General features: G+C 39.9%; 2 protein-coding genes across 3 annotated transcripts in view; one reads left to right on the forward strand and one right to left on the reverse strand.

The window, feature by feature from the left end:
* Nucleotides 1–1,299: 1,299 nt before the first annotated feature.
* Nucleotides 1,300–8,084, reverse strand: LOC136421655 (uncharacterized). 2 transcript variants are annotated; one of them, XM_066409122.1, is made up of 6 exons: nucleotides 7,716–8,084; nucleotides 6,005–7,259; nucleotides 5,067–5,536; nucleotides 3,985–4,202; nucleotides 3,727–3,813; nucleotides 1,300–3,447 (listed from the first exon to the last, which is right to left on the reverse strand). In XM_066409122.1, the coding sequence occupies exons 1-5, from the start codon at nucleotides 7,920–7,922 to the stop codon at nucleotides 3,744–3,746; spliced, it is 2,220 nt and encodes a 739-aa protein (XP_066265219.1). In that variant the 5' UTR covers nucleotides 7,923–8,084; the 3' UTR covers nucleotides 1,300–3,447; nucleotides 3,727–3,743. The 2 variants fall into 2 exon arrangements, with proteins under 2 accessions (XP_066265219.1, XP_066265220.1); XM_066409123.1 differs by having other exon boundaries at nucleotides 6,005–7,107; nucleotides 7,716–8,076.
* Nucleotides 8,085–8,416: 332 nt separating this feature from the next.
* The window catches only part of LOC136421654 (protein mono-ADP-ribosyltransferase PARP14-like), a 41,514-nt gene continuing 36,056 nt past the window's right edge, over nucleotides 8,417–13,874 (forward strand). Inside the window, exon 1 of the mRNA XM_066409121.1 lies at nucleotides 8,417–8,569. Coding sequence (XP_066265218.1) covers nucleotides 8,506–8,569 — 64 coding nt within the window. The 5' untranslated portion in view covers nucleotides 8,417–8,505. The remainder of the gene's footprint in view (nucleotides 8,570–13,874) is intronic.

Genomic DNA, 13,874 nt, shown 5'->3' on the forward strand with positions numbered 1-13,874 from the left:
GCGAGTTCTTCAGCCAAATGTATGGCTTGAACTGTAGGCAAGCTAAGCGCTGCCTAGTGTCTACATTGTTTGGTCGGTGAAATCAACACCACTCTGCAGGAGAGCAAAAACAACCTTAGATTTGCATGCTGCGGACCAATGGTTTTGAAAAGAAGGGTGTCAGGATCACCATGACACGTTGGTTCTCCGAAATAGTTTCGTAGCTACCTACTCTACGAGTTCTCCGAAGTCACGAGTTTCGTAGTTACCTTCTGTACGAGTTCTCCGAAGTAGTTTCGTAGCTGCCAGGCCAAATTTACAGTACCGGCTCTCGCATATGTGATACCTCGTCATGCTGGTGAAAGAACATGAAACAAAACGACTACTCTAATGTTAAAAGTTTTACGGCCACAGCAAGTAAATTTTATGGATGACATTCTCCGCAGACTCCAAAATTAATGAGATAGGGCGAAGAAAAAACAAAGCGGGCCAAAAAAAACAAGATTCCTATATTTTGTCAAATTTTGAGATCATAAGTCTTGATAAACAAGAATTGAGGCGACGAAATATATCATGACCAACAGGTCTTTTATTCCTGTATTCAACCAATGAGGTTTCATATATAATATAAAACCTCCCTGATTCAATGTTAACATGTCCTTGTAGATGTGTATATATCTCAATAGACTAACTACAACAAATGCAGAAAAGAGCTTGTTGTACCATCATCTGAAGCAACTACACTGGGAATTCATATGCGATGAAACACCTTGTGTATACAGCTCAATCAACTAGAACCTCCCCCCCCCCATTATTTATATGATGTCCTTGCTAGAACAAATGCAGAAAACAGCTTGTTATTATACCATCATGGGCAGGTACTACACTGGGTATTCATATGCAATGAAACACCTTAGACTGTCAACATTAAACTGTTCTTGAAGATGTGTATACAGCTCAATTAAGTAGAACAAACGCAGAAAACAGCTTGTCATACCATCATGGGCAAGAACTACACTGGGTATTCATATGCAATGAAACACCTTAGACTGTCAACGTTTACGACAAATTTGCCAATTTTTTGCATGTTGACCACCGTCGGAGGGCAATGAAATTTCTTGTTTTTTTTATTTCGAATTCAGGCGAAAATTAATGAGCGCGCTGATGTCATCCATAAAAAATTACTTGCTGTGGCCTAACTAAAAAAACACACACACGTATAACTCTGTTTAAGTCATCGTCCAATGATACTGATGTGATAAAAATGTATTAATGTTTAATGCTATGTTTGATGCAACTTGAAGATAAAAGACAAAAAAATAGACAAACATTGTGCATATTTATTCTGGAGTCAAGACCATGTATACCATGTATATATGTGTATACTAGTAATAGTTTGTATCTTTTGATGTACAGAACAAGGTGATTTGCAACTCAGTTTGACCTAGATAACTCGTATATGAGGTATTCTGGATAGGCATAAGCTTCCCGAAAAACGACGAACATAACGGGATTCGTCTTATTATATAATATATTGTCCTCAACGGAATCATAACGTGAATGGCTACCAGAATAAGGCTTGCACACTCTCCTACAAGTTTCCGTCTGGGACTGCGTATCTGCCCTGGGCAGAGTAACTCCCCGCCACTGCAAAGTGCGAGGTACACTCCATCACCATACATGTGTAGTACGTTGCAATCGTTGAAGGATATGAGTTTTTCGGCATGTTTAATGTCAGAAATGGCTTCAGTACCGTCCGTTAGAGACCATTACTGTACGTTGGGCATTTGGAAAAAACGTCGCTAAGAATGGTAAGCTGAACTGTCGTGTATCCTGATCGGCTATTTTGAACCCTCATACCAAAATCAGATTATCAATACATCACCATACACACCCTCGCGGGTACTATTTGTATTCTATACAACATGACCTGGGCACCCGAAAAGAGTTGTATATGATATCCTGTTACATTGGTGAGTCAACAAGCGTCCCTGACCCGTTAACAATGGCACAGGTCAGTGCGCAATAATACATGTAGGTCACTGCCGTGATCGAATTCTGTTGTCCTTGGGCGCTGTGGTCCAAAGCAGGCAACGATTGATCACAGTTCTTGCCTGGATCTTGCCACCCATTCCTTTAGATCATAGCCTTTTGTGTTTGCACTTTATGAAATTAAAAACTCTTGCATTCGATAGCCCTTTGCCAAAAAGACAGCACAGCTGATTAACTCAAGTGTTTGTAAGAGAAAGGGTATATTTTGCTTCGTTTTTGCAGACGGTTGCAATGAAGTGGTGGAATGCCAGCTTCTCCTCCCCTGTTTTGATTCATCACATGCAGCTTGGTACGGTTTGTTATGTCTGTTGTGTATTTTGTTGTTACACGGAGGTAGAATTACTTTTCCTTTATCTATACCCCTATACGATCCCTTCTTAACCATCAAGGCCATGTTGATTTGATTATATGGATGATACCCTCTGGGGACAAAAAAAAAGTTTGGAAAAAAAGTTGCCTTAATCATGAAATCGACGTGGTCAGGAAAGTTGAACACATGGCTAACACACAGAGTATGGTATAGCGAATAAAAGAGTCTTTATTTTCACTTCTTCACATCTTCTTCTTTGACGTCGTCGTTGGAACTGATTTTGGCATTCTACGACATTGGTATCGTTTTGCAATATTTTCCCCAAAATGTACGGCAATATTTGATAATTTTCCAGCTGCTTTGTGCGATTTACAGTATGGATGAAAATTTTTACTTCATTTTTGGAAACGGATGAAAATTGATGCGCGCGCGAATGTCATCCATATCATCAAATCAACATGAACTTACTGGTACATCGGGCCCCAAGTGATAGCTTTGTGTAAAGAACCTTTCTCACAGAGTATAACAAGATATCTTAATCTTTCTGCAAACCAATTTACATCCTTTTTGGTTCAACTACAACCATGGAAGAGACATATCAAAAATCAAAGAGGCGTATTTCTATACAGTTGTTTGTAGTCATCAACGAATTTAAAACGGAAATAAATCAGCTTGAAGAGCAACAGATGTTTACTTTAATCATAACAGATTTTGATACCCATGTAAAACACCTGTGTTACTGTTAAAATAATGCACGATACAAAACAATGATTAATCGTTAACAAAGAAACTCCCGACTTAGCATCACAGTGCCTGTTGTTTGCACATGCTATTTGTACACTTTATTTGGTCTCCTCGGATGACAAATTTGAGTTCACGTTTACTAAGGCTGTCTAGAATTCGGTCAAGTCTGTACATCTCGACATTCATCTTAATCACATAAAAGAAGAGAATAAAACCATTTTTCTGGTTTACATGGATCCATCATTGAATGCAACTTCTCGTTTTTTATTCTTTGTAAACTGACAAAACCTTGAAAGACCAAAAATCCTTAATAGTACATATTTTACAGCTGAATGATGTTTGATAATGTGCCATCGGGACACCTGGAATACAACAGAGACGAAATGAGCTTGTTTAAGAAATGACTTGTACCATGGCAAATATTCCTCACATTGTATAATTAATAATTATAATAACAAACATTCAATTGAAATTTGCAGAGACAAAAAAGTAATAATTTTCTTCTTAAATTCTTGAGTGAACATATTTTCAGTTCCTTTGCCATGGATGTTTGATTAATCTGAATGCCACAAAAGGGAAGCGCAAAAGATTTAAGGTAGATGGGGAAATTAACATTAAAAAGGACTAGGAGACATACTCACCATTCGAAGCGATAATTTCATCTTATGCCTTTGGCAGCAAGCTCATCCGTCACCCTTCTGAGATAGCCGGGATCCGGGTATCCGTACCTGCATAAGAAAATGTGTTGAAAATCGTTATAAAAACACCCTGGTATGCTTTAGTTCTAGTTGATGGATTTGTAACCATAATCACACCATGCAGACTGGTATTGCTCTTTTTCCTCAAAATTTCATTTACAAAACAAGATAGGTCCGTGATAATTGCCACTATCAGCTTACTTTGTTGGCCCGCCGTCGGGGCTGGTTTTGTGGTGAATGTCGTTCCAAATCACTACATCCGTTTGGCCGGTCGTCACCGACGCCCCGACGGTGAAGACTAGCCGATTGTCAAAGGCATTTGTCAGCAGTCGAAGAACCTCTCGTCCCTGTGTGTTGTCGGGAAGGTAGGCTACCCGTGTCGTCCCCTCGTACGGTCTCCCTGGATTCGGGTGACACTCCTAGTAAAAAGAACACTTATTTATAATCCGTTATCATCATATAGCCAGATGACGTCGACCAATCAGAAGTCCCCATTGCATATCAGTTATGACGCCGTAATGTCATAATATAGAAGTTGCACAAGTGGCGAATAATGAATTTCGAGTGGTGAATAATGATGTTGCCAAATCAGAAGGAGCTATACACATAACACAAGTGGCGATTAATAATGTTGACCAATCAGAAGGGGCTATACACCAAACATATTGACAAATCAGAAGGGCACCCAGAAGAGAGGAACGATGATCAAGGGAGGAATGATGAGTCCAGTAGAGTGGATTTGAAAAAGACTTCACATGCCAAGATTGCAATGTTATGAAATATTTCTGTGGAAATTTTGGTTTCAAAATGAAATCTGTAACCTTCAGTACAAAAAGGGACAAATGTAAACTTTCAAATGCATTTCCCAAAAATTGGACAAATGTATTTACATGTATAGTATTAAGGCATCTATGCGTCATATAGGAATTTGTTACTCTTATATGGGTCAGTTTGGATTGGCTATATGATAACAACGTTAATGACCCGCATATCCCTTGGTGTATATGGTTCACTCACTCGGTGGATTTATCCGGTGGTTATAGCAAATGACCAGGCGTTATGACACCATATACAGATAGGGGCGGGTCATTAACACTTTATTACAATCCCCTTTCTTGATCAATAGGATGAATAAGTTGACTATCAATATCAGTAGTATATGTAACAAGAGGGTCTTCACATTTGCATAAGACTTTTTCCTTTTTTTGTAAATGACAGAGACAAGTGATAGGTTTGAAATGAATTTGCAATCATGGTAAAATGTTGGTGCTAATTTGTCCCACCTCTTGAATTCCATCCGGTATATGGTAGTGAATCTGTATGTTTCCACAGTTGTGGTAGCCTGGAAGTGTTTGGCGACTCTTAGAGACTTCCATCGTTCCTAATGGTTGGGTGCCTTTTAGGGCTCCGTGGTGATGGCCACAGGTAGGACACACAGGTTTGACCTGAAATGCTTGATCGATACAGTCATTACAGAATACATTGCTGCAGCAATAGAGCTTTTTTGGTCGTACAGCGTTGTCCATACAGATTGGGCATTTTTCTTCACCGATGTGATTAGACAGCGAGGGCTCAGTGGGGTTTGACGGAAGGCTGTCACTGAAGATTCGGACGAAGGTGCGGTTTATCTGGTCATCGATGTTGACGAACCTGATGTCACGCAGCGTGTTGTTTTCAGGGGGTGACTGGACGAACTTCAACGTTGCTAGCATAAGTTGCCCGGCACAGACGTCGACTGGTACCCCGTAAATTCCTGTCAAGGATAGGGATTTTGGACTAACTTTACTTACTACTGTAAATGTATTTGCTTACAGTATTTCTGTATAGCAAGAGACTTTCCATTCTTTTGCAAAGAGCGAGACCATGAGGGATGCTTCTAGTCCCTATAATACCGAGGATGTGACTCCTTAGGGTGTTTCTGAACTTGAGCTAAGCTAGAAGGAACATGAGAGGCGCCCAGGCGATATCTTGGGGAGGACAGTGGGTCGAGACCCTGCAGACATGGGCTGAGGATGGGCGGGGGCACAATGGGTAACAGCTGACAAGAGACGATAGAGAACAATGACGGCCAGCTTCAGCACATACAGACATGTGACGAATGATATCAAGAAGAAATAGATATTGACGTTTCATAAAAATTTACATCATATCATACAAATAATCAAGTTGTATAAGTTCAAGCAAATCTAAACGTAAAAATGATGTAGAATTTGTAACGTACCTGCACTTATGGCTGGAATGGCGATTGACGTTGCCTTTAGTCTGTTGGCCGCGTAGTACAGAACATTAACCAGTGCTTCATACAGCTGGGCCTTCACGGTTTCTTCGTCTCCGTGATTGTTCCATTTTGGCCCTACTGTATGAATGACGTATTGACAGGGCATCTTTCCTGCCCCTGTGTGCATGACTTGCCCGATGGGTATGGTACCGTGTTTGTCAACATATTCGTACGATTCCTTTTGAATCTTCCTACCCCCAGCCCTGCTGATAGCCAAGGCCACGCCACCCGCATGGTCTAGTCGTTCGTTGGCAGCATTGACCACGACATCTACCGTTACCTGCGTCAGATCCCCTTCGTGAACGCTTATCTTGATGTCGCCTATTGTTCCTTCAAGGTGTTTGGCCTTAGGTATTCGAAGATTGTCATAATCTTGGGTATCCATTATCTGCATGTGAGTTATACGGGGCTGTAGGAAAGTGCTGGCTTCATGGTCATCTTTCTGTCTTGCGTTTTTAATAAAATTGTCAATAGCATTGGCTACGTCGGTTTCCGATCCATAGAAAATTACCATAAAATCGTCACTAAGACAGTTTTTGACGAGAACACGATTGTCGGCGTTGGCAAGGGTGAGTGCGTTGTTCAAGGCCCGTATCGTACAATCCGGAAGCACTTGCAGAACATTTACGGTGTTATTCCTTGACAGTGCTGCCGAGACTCGGCGATACAGTTCCATAAACTGCTCACAAGCACGCTCCGCGTCACCTTTTCCCGGTTTATATGTCCGAAAGGTGACTTTGCACGGTTGCGACTCTGTTTGCTCAATGACAACATCGTTCCTGTGGCGAATGTCAGTTAACTCGATTCCGTGTACCTTCTTGATGAACTCAAGTTTTACCGCGTCCAATTCAATAGCCATTTCCTCAGCTGGTTCGCTTGTCCCCCATGCATTTGTCTCTATTTTTGAGACCTTTTTAAAGTCGTTGTTATTGTCAGCAAGTTGTCCGTGATCATCCCGTACGTCTTCTTCGTCACTGACATATTCCTGCATACCTTGCAACATTGCTGTCTTTGTTGGATGACTAGACATTGTCATGTGTCCATTGCTGTATAATTCATATTTAAGCAAATCATGGCCTGGCTTGTCCTTTGAACTTTGATTACCTTCTTGTGAGGCGATTTTAGCTTCATGCATTTGATGGAAAGGATACAGATTGCCCCCTTCCTTCGTCCTATGTGTACGTGTAGCTGTCACACCCTGCATGGAAATATTGCAGAGACCATCAGAGAAAGTCACCTGAGACATACCTACCGAAATGTTACGGAACAGCCTAAGTAAATGCGTAAATGTCGTAACTGATAGCATTAGAATTTGCAAAATTAACTTGACGCTAGATTCAAAATGTAAACGTTTACTTAAGATTGCAATTTTGCTAAGGAAACATAATTAGGAATACCGAAGGATATGTAATCTTTTCTACTTGTGGAAACGTACACTATGCTGTAGCCAAATATTTCGTGTTAACAGTATAAGGAATGTCAATCTGTATTCGTATACGTAAAACAATGTATTGAATTAATATCTACATGAGAGGCTATGATAATCTCTTTAACTACATTGTATCCATCTGTATACGATAGTAAAGCTGTATGCTTCCAAACATTGATAATGGGACAATTAAAGTTTGTAATCATAAGCTGTGAAAAACAATACCTGTGCCCCCAGAGGTTCTTCTACGGTCACTCGTGAGCCTTGAAGGTCTATGTTGCTCTTTCCCTTTGAATATCGAGACGATGTCGTTGACTTTTGTTCACGTCCATGCTTGTGCTTGTGCCTCCTATCCCCCGGAGACACTGTCTTAGGGCTGCCTTCCATGTTATTCTCCTTATCCTGCTGTGGTTTTGAAACCGAGACACCCATGAGCCATCCACACTCTACAACTCAAAACTTACAACAGAGACAGCTCACTCTGGAGTTGTAGCCTTACAAGCGATCAGCAAATCTGCGAAGCACACACGGGCTCACATGAAAGGCCCCACGGTAAACAAAAGCAAAGCTACCGCCCTTTGGCCCCCAGTTCTGCGGGCGAGCTTAGCTGGCCGTCTAGTACTTCAGCATGTTTACTCATGTCGGCCTATATCACATACCCGAACCGTCACTTGAGTAGCAGGTGACACAAAAGACTGCCTATGTTTTTGCACCTTATGTGTTTATATAACGTCATCCAAATTAGACACTGCAAAGCTCGAATCAATGGTTTTCATATCAACGGATAGTTTGTTGTCTTTACAAGTTGCTGACAAGTTGGCAGAGGTCGGGTATTAAGTTGCGCAGCGGGGGACCAAACACGGCGTCGTCCTTGACAACCAGGTGGCAAGGGCAGCAAGGTCACGGTATTGTACTGAGAAAAACAAGGGACGTTCAAACAAACGTGTCACCGTATCTACTATACCCTTGGGTTGTTGTCTTGTGACATTTTGTTTTACCCTGGCAGTCTTTCACCATGGGGGCCGGAGCCAGCAGGAAAGCCAAGGGGCCAGAGGAAAACGCCCCACTGACAATCACAGGTAAGCCATTTTTCAAGTCACAGCTATGTAACGTATACATGAATCGCACTGTGAGAACTAAATTAATTCAAATCTTGCTTCCTGAATCATGGCAAACATACCATAAATAATGCTAATTTTGCCTTCGTCGAGAAGGTTTATGTTTTCGTGTGTGCATATGTATGTGTGTGTTTGTGTGTGTGTGTGTGTTTGTATGGCACGCCGTATGGGGTCAAAAAGAAGGGAGAGGAAAAAACGTGGGAGGGAGAGGAAATATATTTGGCGCGAGAAAAGAAAAACCTAGAGAGAGGAAATATCTTCAGCGCGAGAAAAGAAAAACCTAGAGAGAGGAAAGAAAAACCTAGAGAGACGAAATATCTTCAGCGCGAGAAAAGAAAAACCCTGAGAGAGGAAATATTTTCAGCGCGAGGAAAGAAAAACGTAGAGCGAGGAAAGAAAAACCTAGAGAGAGGAAATATCTTCAGCGCGAGAAAAGAAAAACCTAGAGAGAGGAAATATCTTCAGCGCGAGGAAAGAAAAACCAAGAGAGAAAATATCTTCAGCGCGAGAAAAGAAAAACTTAGAGAGAGGAAGGAAAAACCTAGAGAGAGGAAATATCTTCAGCGCGAGAAAAGAAAAACTTAGAGAGAGGAAAGAAAAACCTAGAGAGACGAAATATCTTCAGCGCGAGGAAAGAAAAACCTAGAGAGACGAAATATCTTCAGCGCGAGGAAAGAAAAACCTAGAGAGACGAAACATCTTCAGCGCGAGGAAAGAAAAACCTAGAGAGAGGAAAGAAAAACCTAGAGAGAGGAAATATCTTCAGCGCGAGAAAAGAAAAACTTAGAGAGAGGAAAGAAAAACCTAGAGAGACGAAATATCTTCAGCACGAGAAAAGAAAAACCTAGAGAGACGAAATATCTTCAGCGCGAGGAAAGAAAAACCTAGAGAGAGGAAGCCATCGGATTCTTACCCGGGGCAAGTCGTAAAGGAAGTGTTCCTACTGAGACATGTCCAGCAGCTTGAATGGTGGATTGACCCCCATAACCACATAAATTCATAAAAGGATTAAGGCGTCTGCCAGCCAAGAACAATAGCAGGGCCTGATTACCATAACACTGGTAAAGAAATTCAATTTTTTCTGTACTGGTGTTTGTAAGAACATTATCAAACCATGAAAGCTACATAATCCAAGAAAAGAAAACCCAGAGAGAGGAAATATCTTCAGCGCGAGAAAAGAAAAACGTAGAGAGAGGAAAGAAAAACCTAGAGAGACGAAATATCTTCAGCGCGAGAAAAGAAAAACCTTGAGAGACGAAATATTTTCAGCGCGAGGAAAGAAAAACGTAGAGAGAGGAAAGAAAATTACCATGATACTGGTAAAGAAATTCAATTTTTTTCTGTACTGGTTTTTGTAAGAACATTATCAAACCATGAAAGCAACATAATCCAAGGAGGTTTCAATGAGATAAGACCCCCTGGTCTTGGATAATCAAGACAATACTATCTACAACTTTCAAGTTTTGGAAAATCAACCTTGTTCAAATTTTCAAATCAACCCTGCCAATGCAGTGTCAGAGTTTTATCTACATTTCCAACTTGAAAATGTCTTTCCCACATTAGCTTTGGTATTTGCGTGTCTAGAAATATAACTTGTAATTTTGGTATCTACTTGTAGTCCAAGAAACCAGTATAGAATAGGGCTATGTAGAAATGTACACATAATTGCCACTGCCAGTCAATGTCTCAAACTAAACCACAAGCATTTGTTGTCATTACTTTATTTCTGGGCTAAGTGTCCTTCTTGATGTGTAGCCATACTTTGATTTCTGATATCTGTTGTTATTTCAAACATAAGTTGAAGAGTGACTTGTACTTGGTAAACTGTCTCAGGCAGGCCTCCACTGATGTGCACTGCACGGCTGCCAGTAGCACACTGAAGCCTAATAGTTTACATTATCCAGCCTTTATATAGTTTAACCAAGGGTGTGGTATTTGTCACCCGGAGCTGAATATCGGAATGTGTATCCCCATGGTATTCCCAAGGACATTCCAACAAGTTTGACAAGTGGAGGTCTCCTGTTCCTGTTGAACTTTCCCGGTCTGATTCACAGTAGTGTCTATTGATAAAAGAAATGGGTGATCAAGGCCATTAAAAATATAATTTGCATTTGCTTTTTTATTGACGTCATTTCAGGTATTTTTGTTCGGGTCATTTTCGTTCCAGTCTGCATTTTCCTCTGGTATTTGCTTGCGGTTCATATATATTCGTCCAACAAGCTTGAATGCAGCTTCTTATATTTCCTTTCAGCTGCACGCATGTTAACGTCTAATACTTTCCCTTCCTTCTGGCGTTCTTTTGCTTTATTTCAGTTTCACTGGATTTTCATCCTTCCCTGTTGCGATTTATTTTTATTCCGCGACGCATTTCTCTTGCTTTTGCATGCGATTTATTTCCTCTCTTCACAAGTCGCGAGCTGAAAGAGAGAGAAAATGAATCGCATGCAAACGCAATAGGAAAATAGGGATGAAAACCCGACGAAAGGACACAAGGGAAGAAAAATACAGAAAGAGGAAAATAAGTCGGATGCATTTTTTGTTAAAAGAAAGATCCGGGGCATTATAGATACCAGAAAACCTACGTGTTTAATTTTGTAAAGTTTCATACAAGCGTTTTCTCTCGCGTTTGCATGCGATTTATTTTCTCTCTCTCCCAGCTCGCGACTTGCGGAGAGAGGAAATAAATCGCATGCAAACGCAAGAGAAAACGCTTGTATGAAATTAACAAAATTAAACATGTAGGTTTTCTGGAGAGAAAAACGGATTGCACCAAAAAACCATGGGTAGCATATCTTGCCACAAACCGAAACAAAGCTATTACAAGATATATATAACGCCCTTGTTGATGATTTCGACAAATTCAGCAATCGTTTATTTTCTCACGTTTGCATGCGATTTGTTTTCTCTCCTGCTGGCTGACTGGTTGGGAGAGAGGAAATGTCCTGAGCGATAGAGGAAATATCGTACGCAGAAGAAAAGAAAACTGGGGGTAACATGATAAGATAATAGTTTTTTAAATTATTTACAACGATTTATTTGACAATAGAGAAATTTGTCAAGAGTATTTGAAACAAAGTCGGGGGATAGAAAACATGTCATGTAAGCCGTTTATAAGAGGAAATAATAACGTGCGATAGAAAATATTACATGAGATAGGAAATGAAGTCGGAGGATAGAAAATATTACATGAGAGAGGAAATAAAGTCGGGGGATAGAAAATATTACATGAGAGGGGAAATAAAGTCGGGAGATAGAAAATATCACATGAGAGAGGAAATAAAGTCCGGGGATAAAAAATATTACATGAGAGAGGAAAGGAGAGTCGGGGGATAGAAAATATTACATGAGATGGGAAATAAAGTCGGGGGATAGAAAATATTACCTGAGAGAGGAAATAAAGTCGATAGAGGAAATATCGTACGCAGAAAAAAAGAAAACTGGGGGTAACATGATAAGATAATAGTTTTTTTAATTATTTACAACGATTTATTTGACAATAGAGAAATTTGTCAAGAGTATTTGAAACAAAGTCGGGGGATAGAAAACATGTCATGTAAGCCGTTTATAAGAGTCGGGAGATAGAAAATATCACATGAGAGAGGAAATAAAGTCCGGGGATAGAAAATATTACATGAGAGAGGAAATAAAGTCGGGGATAGAAAATATTACCTGAGAGAGGAAATAAAGTCGATAGAGGAAATATCGTACGCAGAAGAAAAGAAAACTGGGGGTAACATGATAAGATAATAGTTTTTTAAATTATTTACAACGATTTATTTGACAATAGAGAAATTTGTCAAGAGTATTTGAAACAAAGTCGGGGGATAGAAAACATGTCATGTAAGCCGTTTATAAGAGGAAATAATAACGTGCGATAGAAAATATTACATGAGATAGGAAATGAAGTCGGAGGATAGAAAATATTACATGAGAGAGGAAATAAAGTCGAGGGATAGAAAATATTACATGAGAGGGGAAATAAAGTCGGGAGATAGAAAATATCACATGAGAGAGGAAATAAAGTCCGGGGATAGAAAATATTACATGAGAGAGGAAAGGAGAGTCGGGAGATAGAAAATATCACATGAGAGAGGAAATAAAGTCCGGGGATAGAAAATATTACATGAGAGAGGAAAGGAGAGTCGGGAGATAGAAAATATCACATGAGAGAGGAAATAAAGTCCGGGGATAGAAAATATTACATGAGAGAGGAAATAAAGTCGGGGGATAGAAAATATTACATGAGATGGGAAATAAAGTCCGGGGATAGAAAATATTACATGAGAGAGGAAAGGAGAGTCGGGAGATAGAAAATATCACATGAGAGAGGAAATAAAGTCCGGGGATAGAAAATATTACATGAGAGAGGAAAGGAGAGTCGGGAGATAGAAAATATCACATGAGAGAGGAAATAAAGTCCGGGGATAGAAAATATTACATGAGAGAGGAAATAAAGTCGGGGGATAGAAAATATTACCTGAGAGAGGAAATAAAGTCGATAGAGGAAATATCGTACGCAGAAGAAAAGAAAACTGGGGGTAACATGATAAGATAATAGTTTTTTTAATTATTTACAACGATTTATTTGACAATAGAGAAATTTGTCAAGAGTATTCGAAACAAAGTCGGGGGATAGAAAACATGTCATGTAAGCCGTTTATAAGAGGAAATAATAACGTGCGATAGAAAATATTACATGAGATAGGAAATGAAGTCGGAGGATAGAAAGTATTACATGAGAGAGGAAATAAAGTCGGGGGATAGAAAATATTACCTGAGAGGGGAAATAAAGTCGGGGGATAGAAAATATTACATGAGAGAGGAAATAAAGTCGGGGGATAGAAAATATTACCTGAGAGAGGAAATAAAGTCCGGGGATAGAAAATATTACATGAGAGAGGAAATAAAGTCGGGGGATAGAAAATATTACCTGAGAGAGGAAATAAAGTCCGGGGATAGAAAATATTACACGAGAGAGGAAATAAAGTCGGGGGATAGAAAATATTACCTGAGAGAGGAAATAAAGTCGGGGGATAGAAAATATTACATGGGATAGGAAATAAAGTCGGGAGATAGAAAATATTACAAGAGAGAGGAAATGAAGTCGGGGGATAGAAAATATTACATGAGGGAGGAAATAAAGTCGGGGGATAGAAAATATTACCTGAGAGAGGAAATAAAGTCGGGGGATAGAAAATATTACCTGAGAGAGGAATTAAAGTCGGGGGATAAAAAATATTACCTGAGAGAGGAAATAAAGTCGGGG

The sequence above is a fragment of the Branchiostoma lanceolatum genome, chromosome 16 (assembly GCF_035083965.1).
Source record: "Branchiostoma lanceolatum isolate klBraLanc5 chromosome 16, klBraLanc5.hap2, whole genome shotgun sequence".
NCBI classification, from domain to species: Eukaryota; Metazoa; Chordata; class Leptocardii; order Amphioxiformes; family Branchiostomatidae; genus Branchiostoma; species Branchiostoma lanceolatum.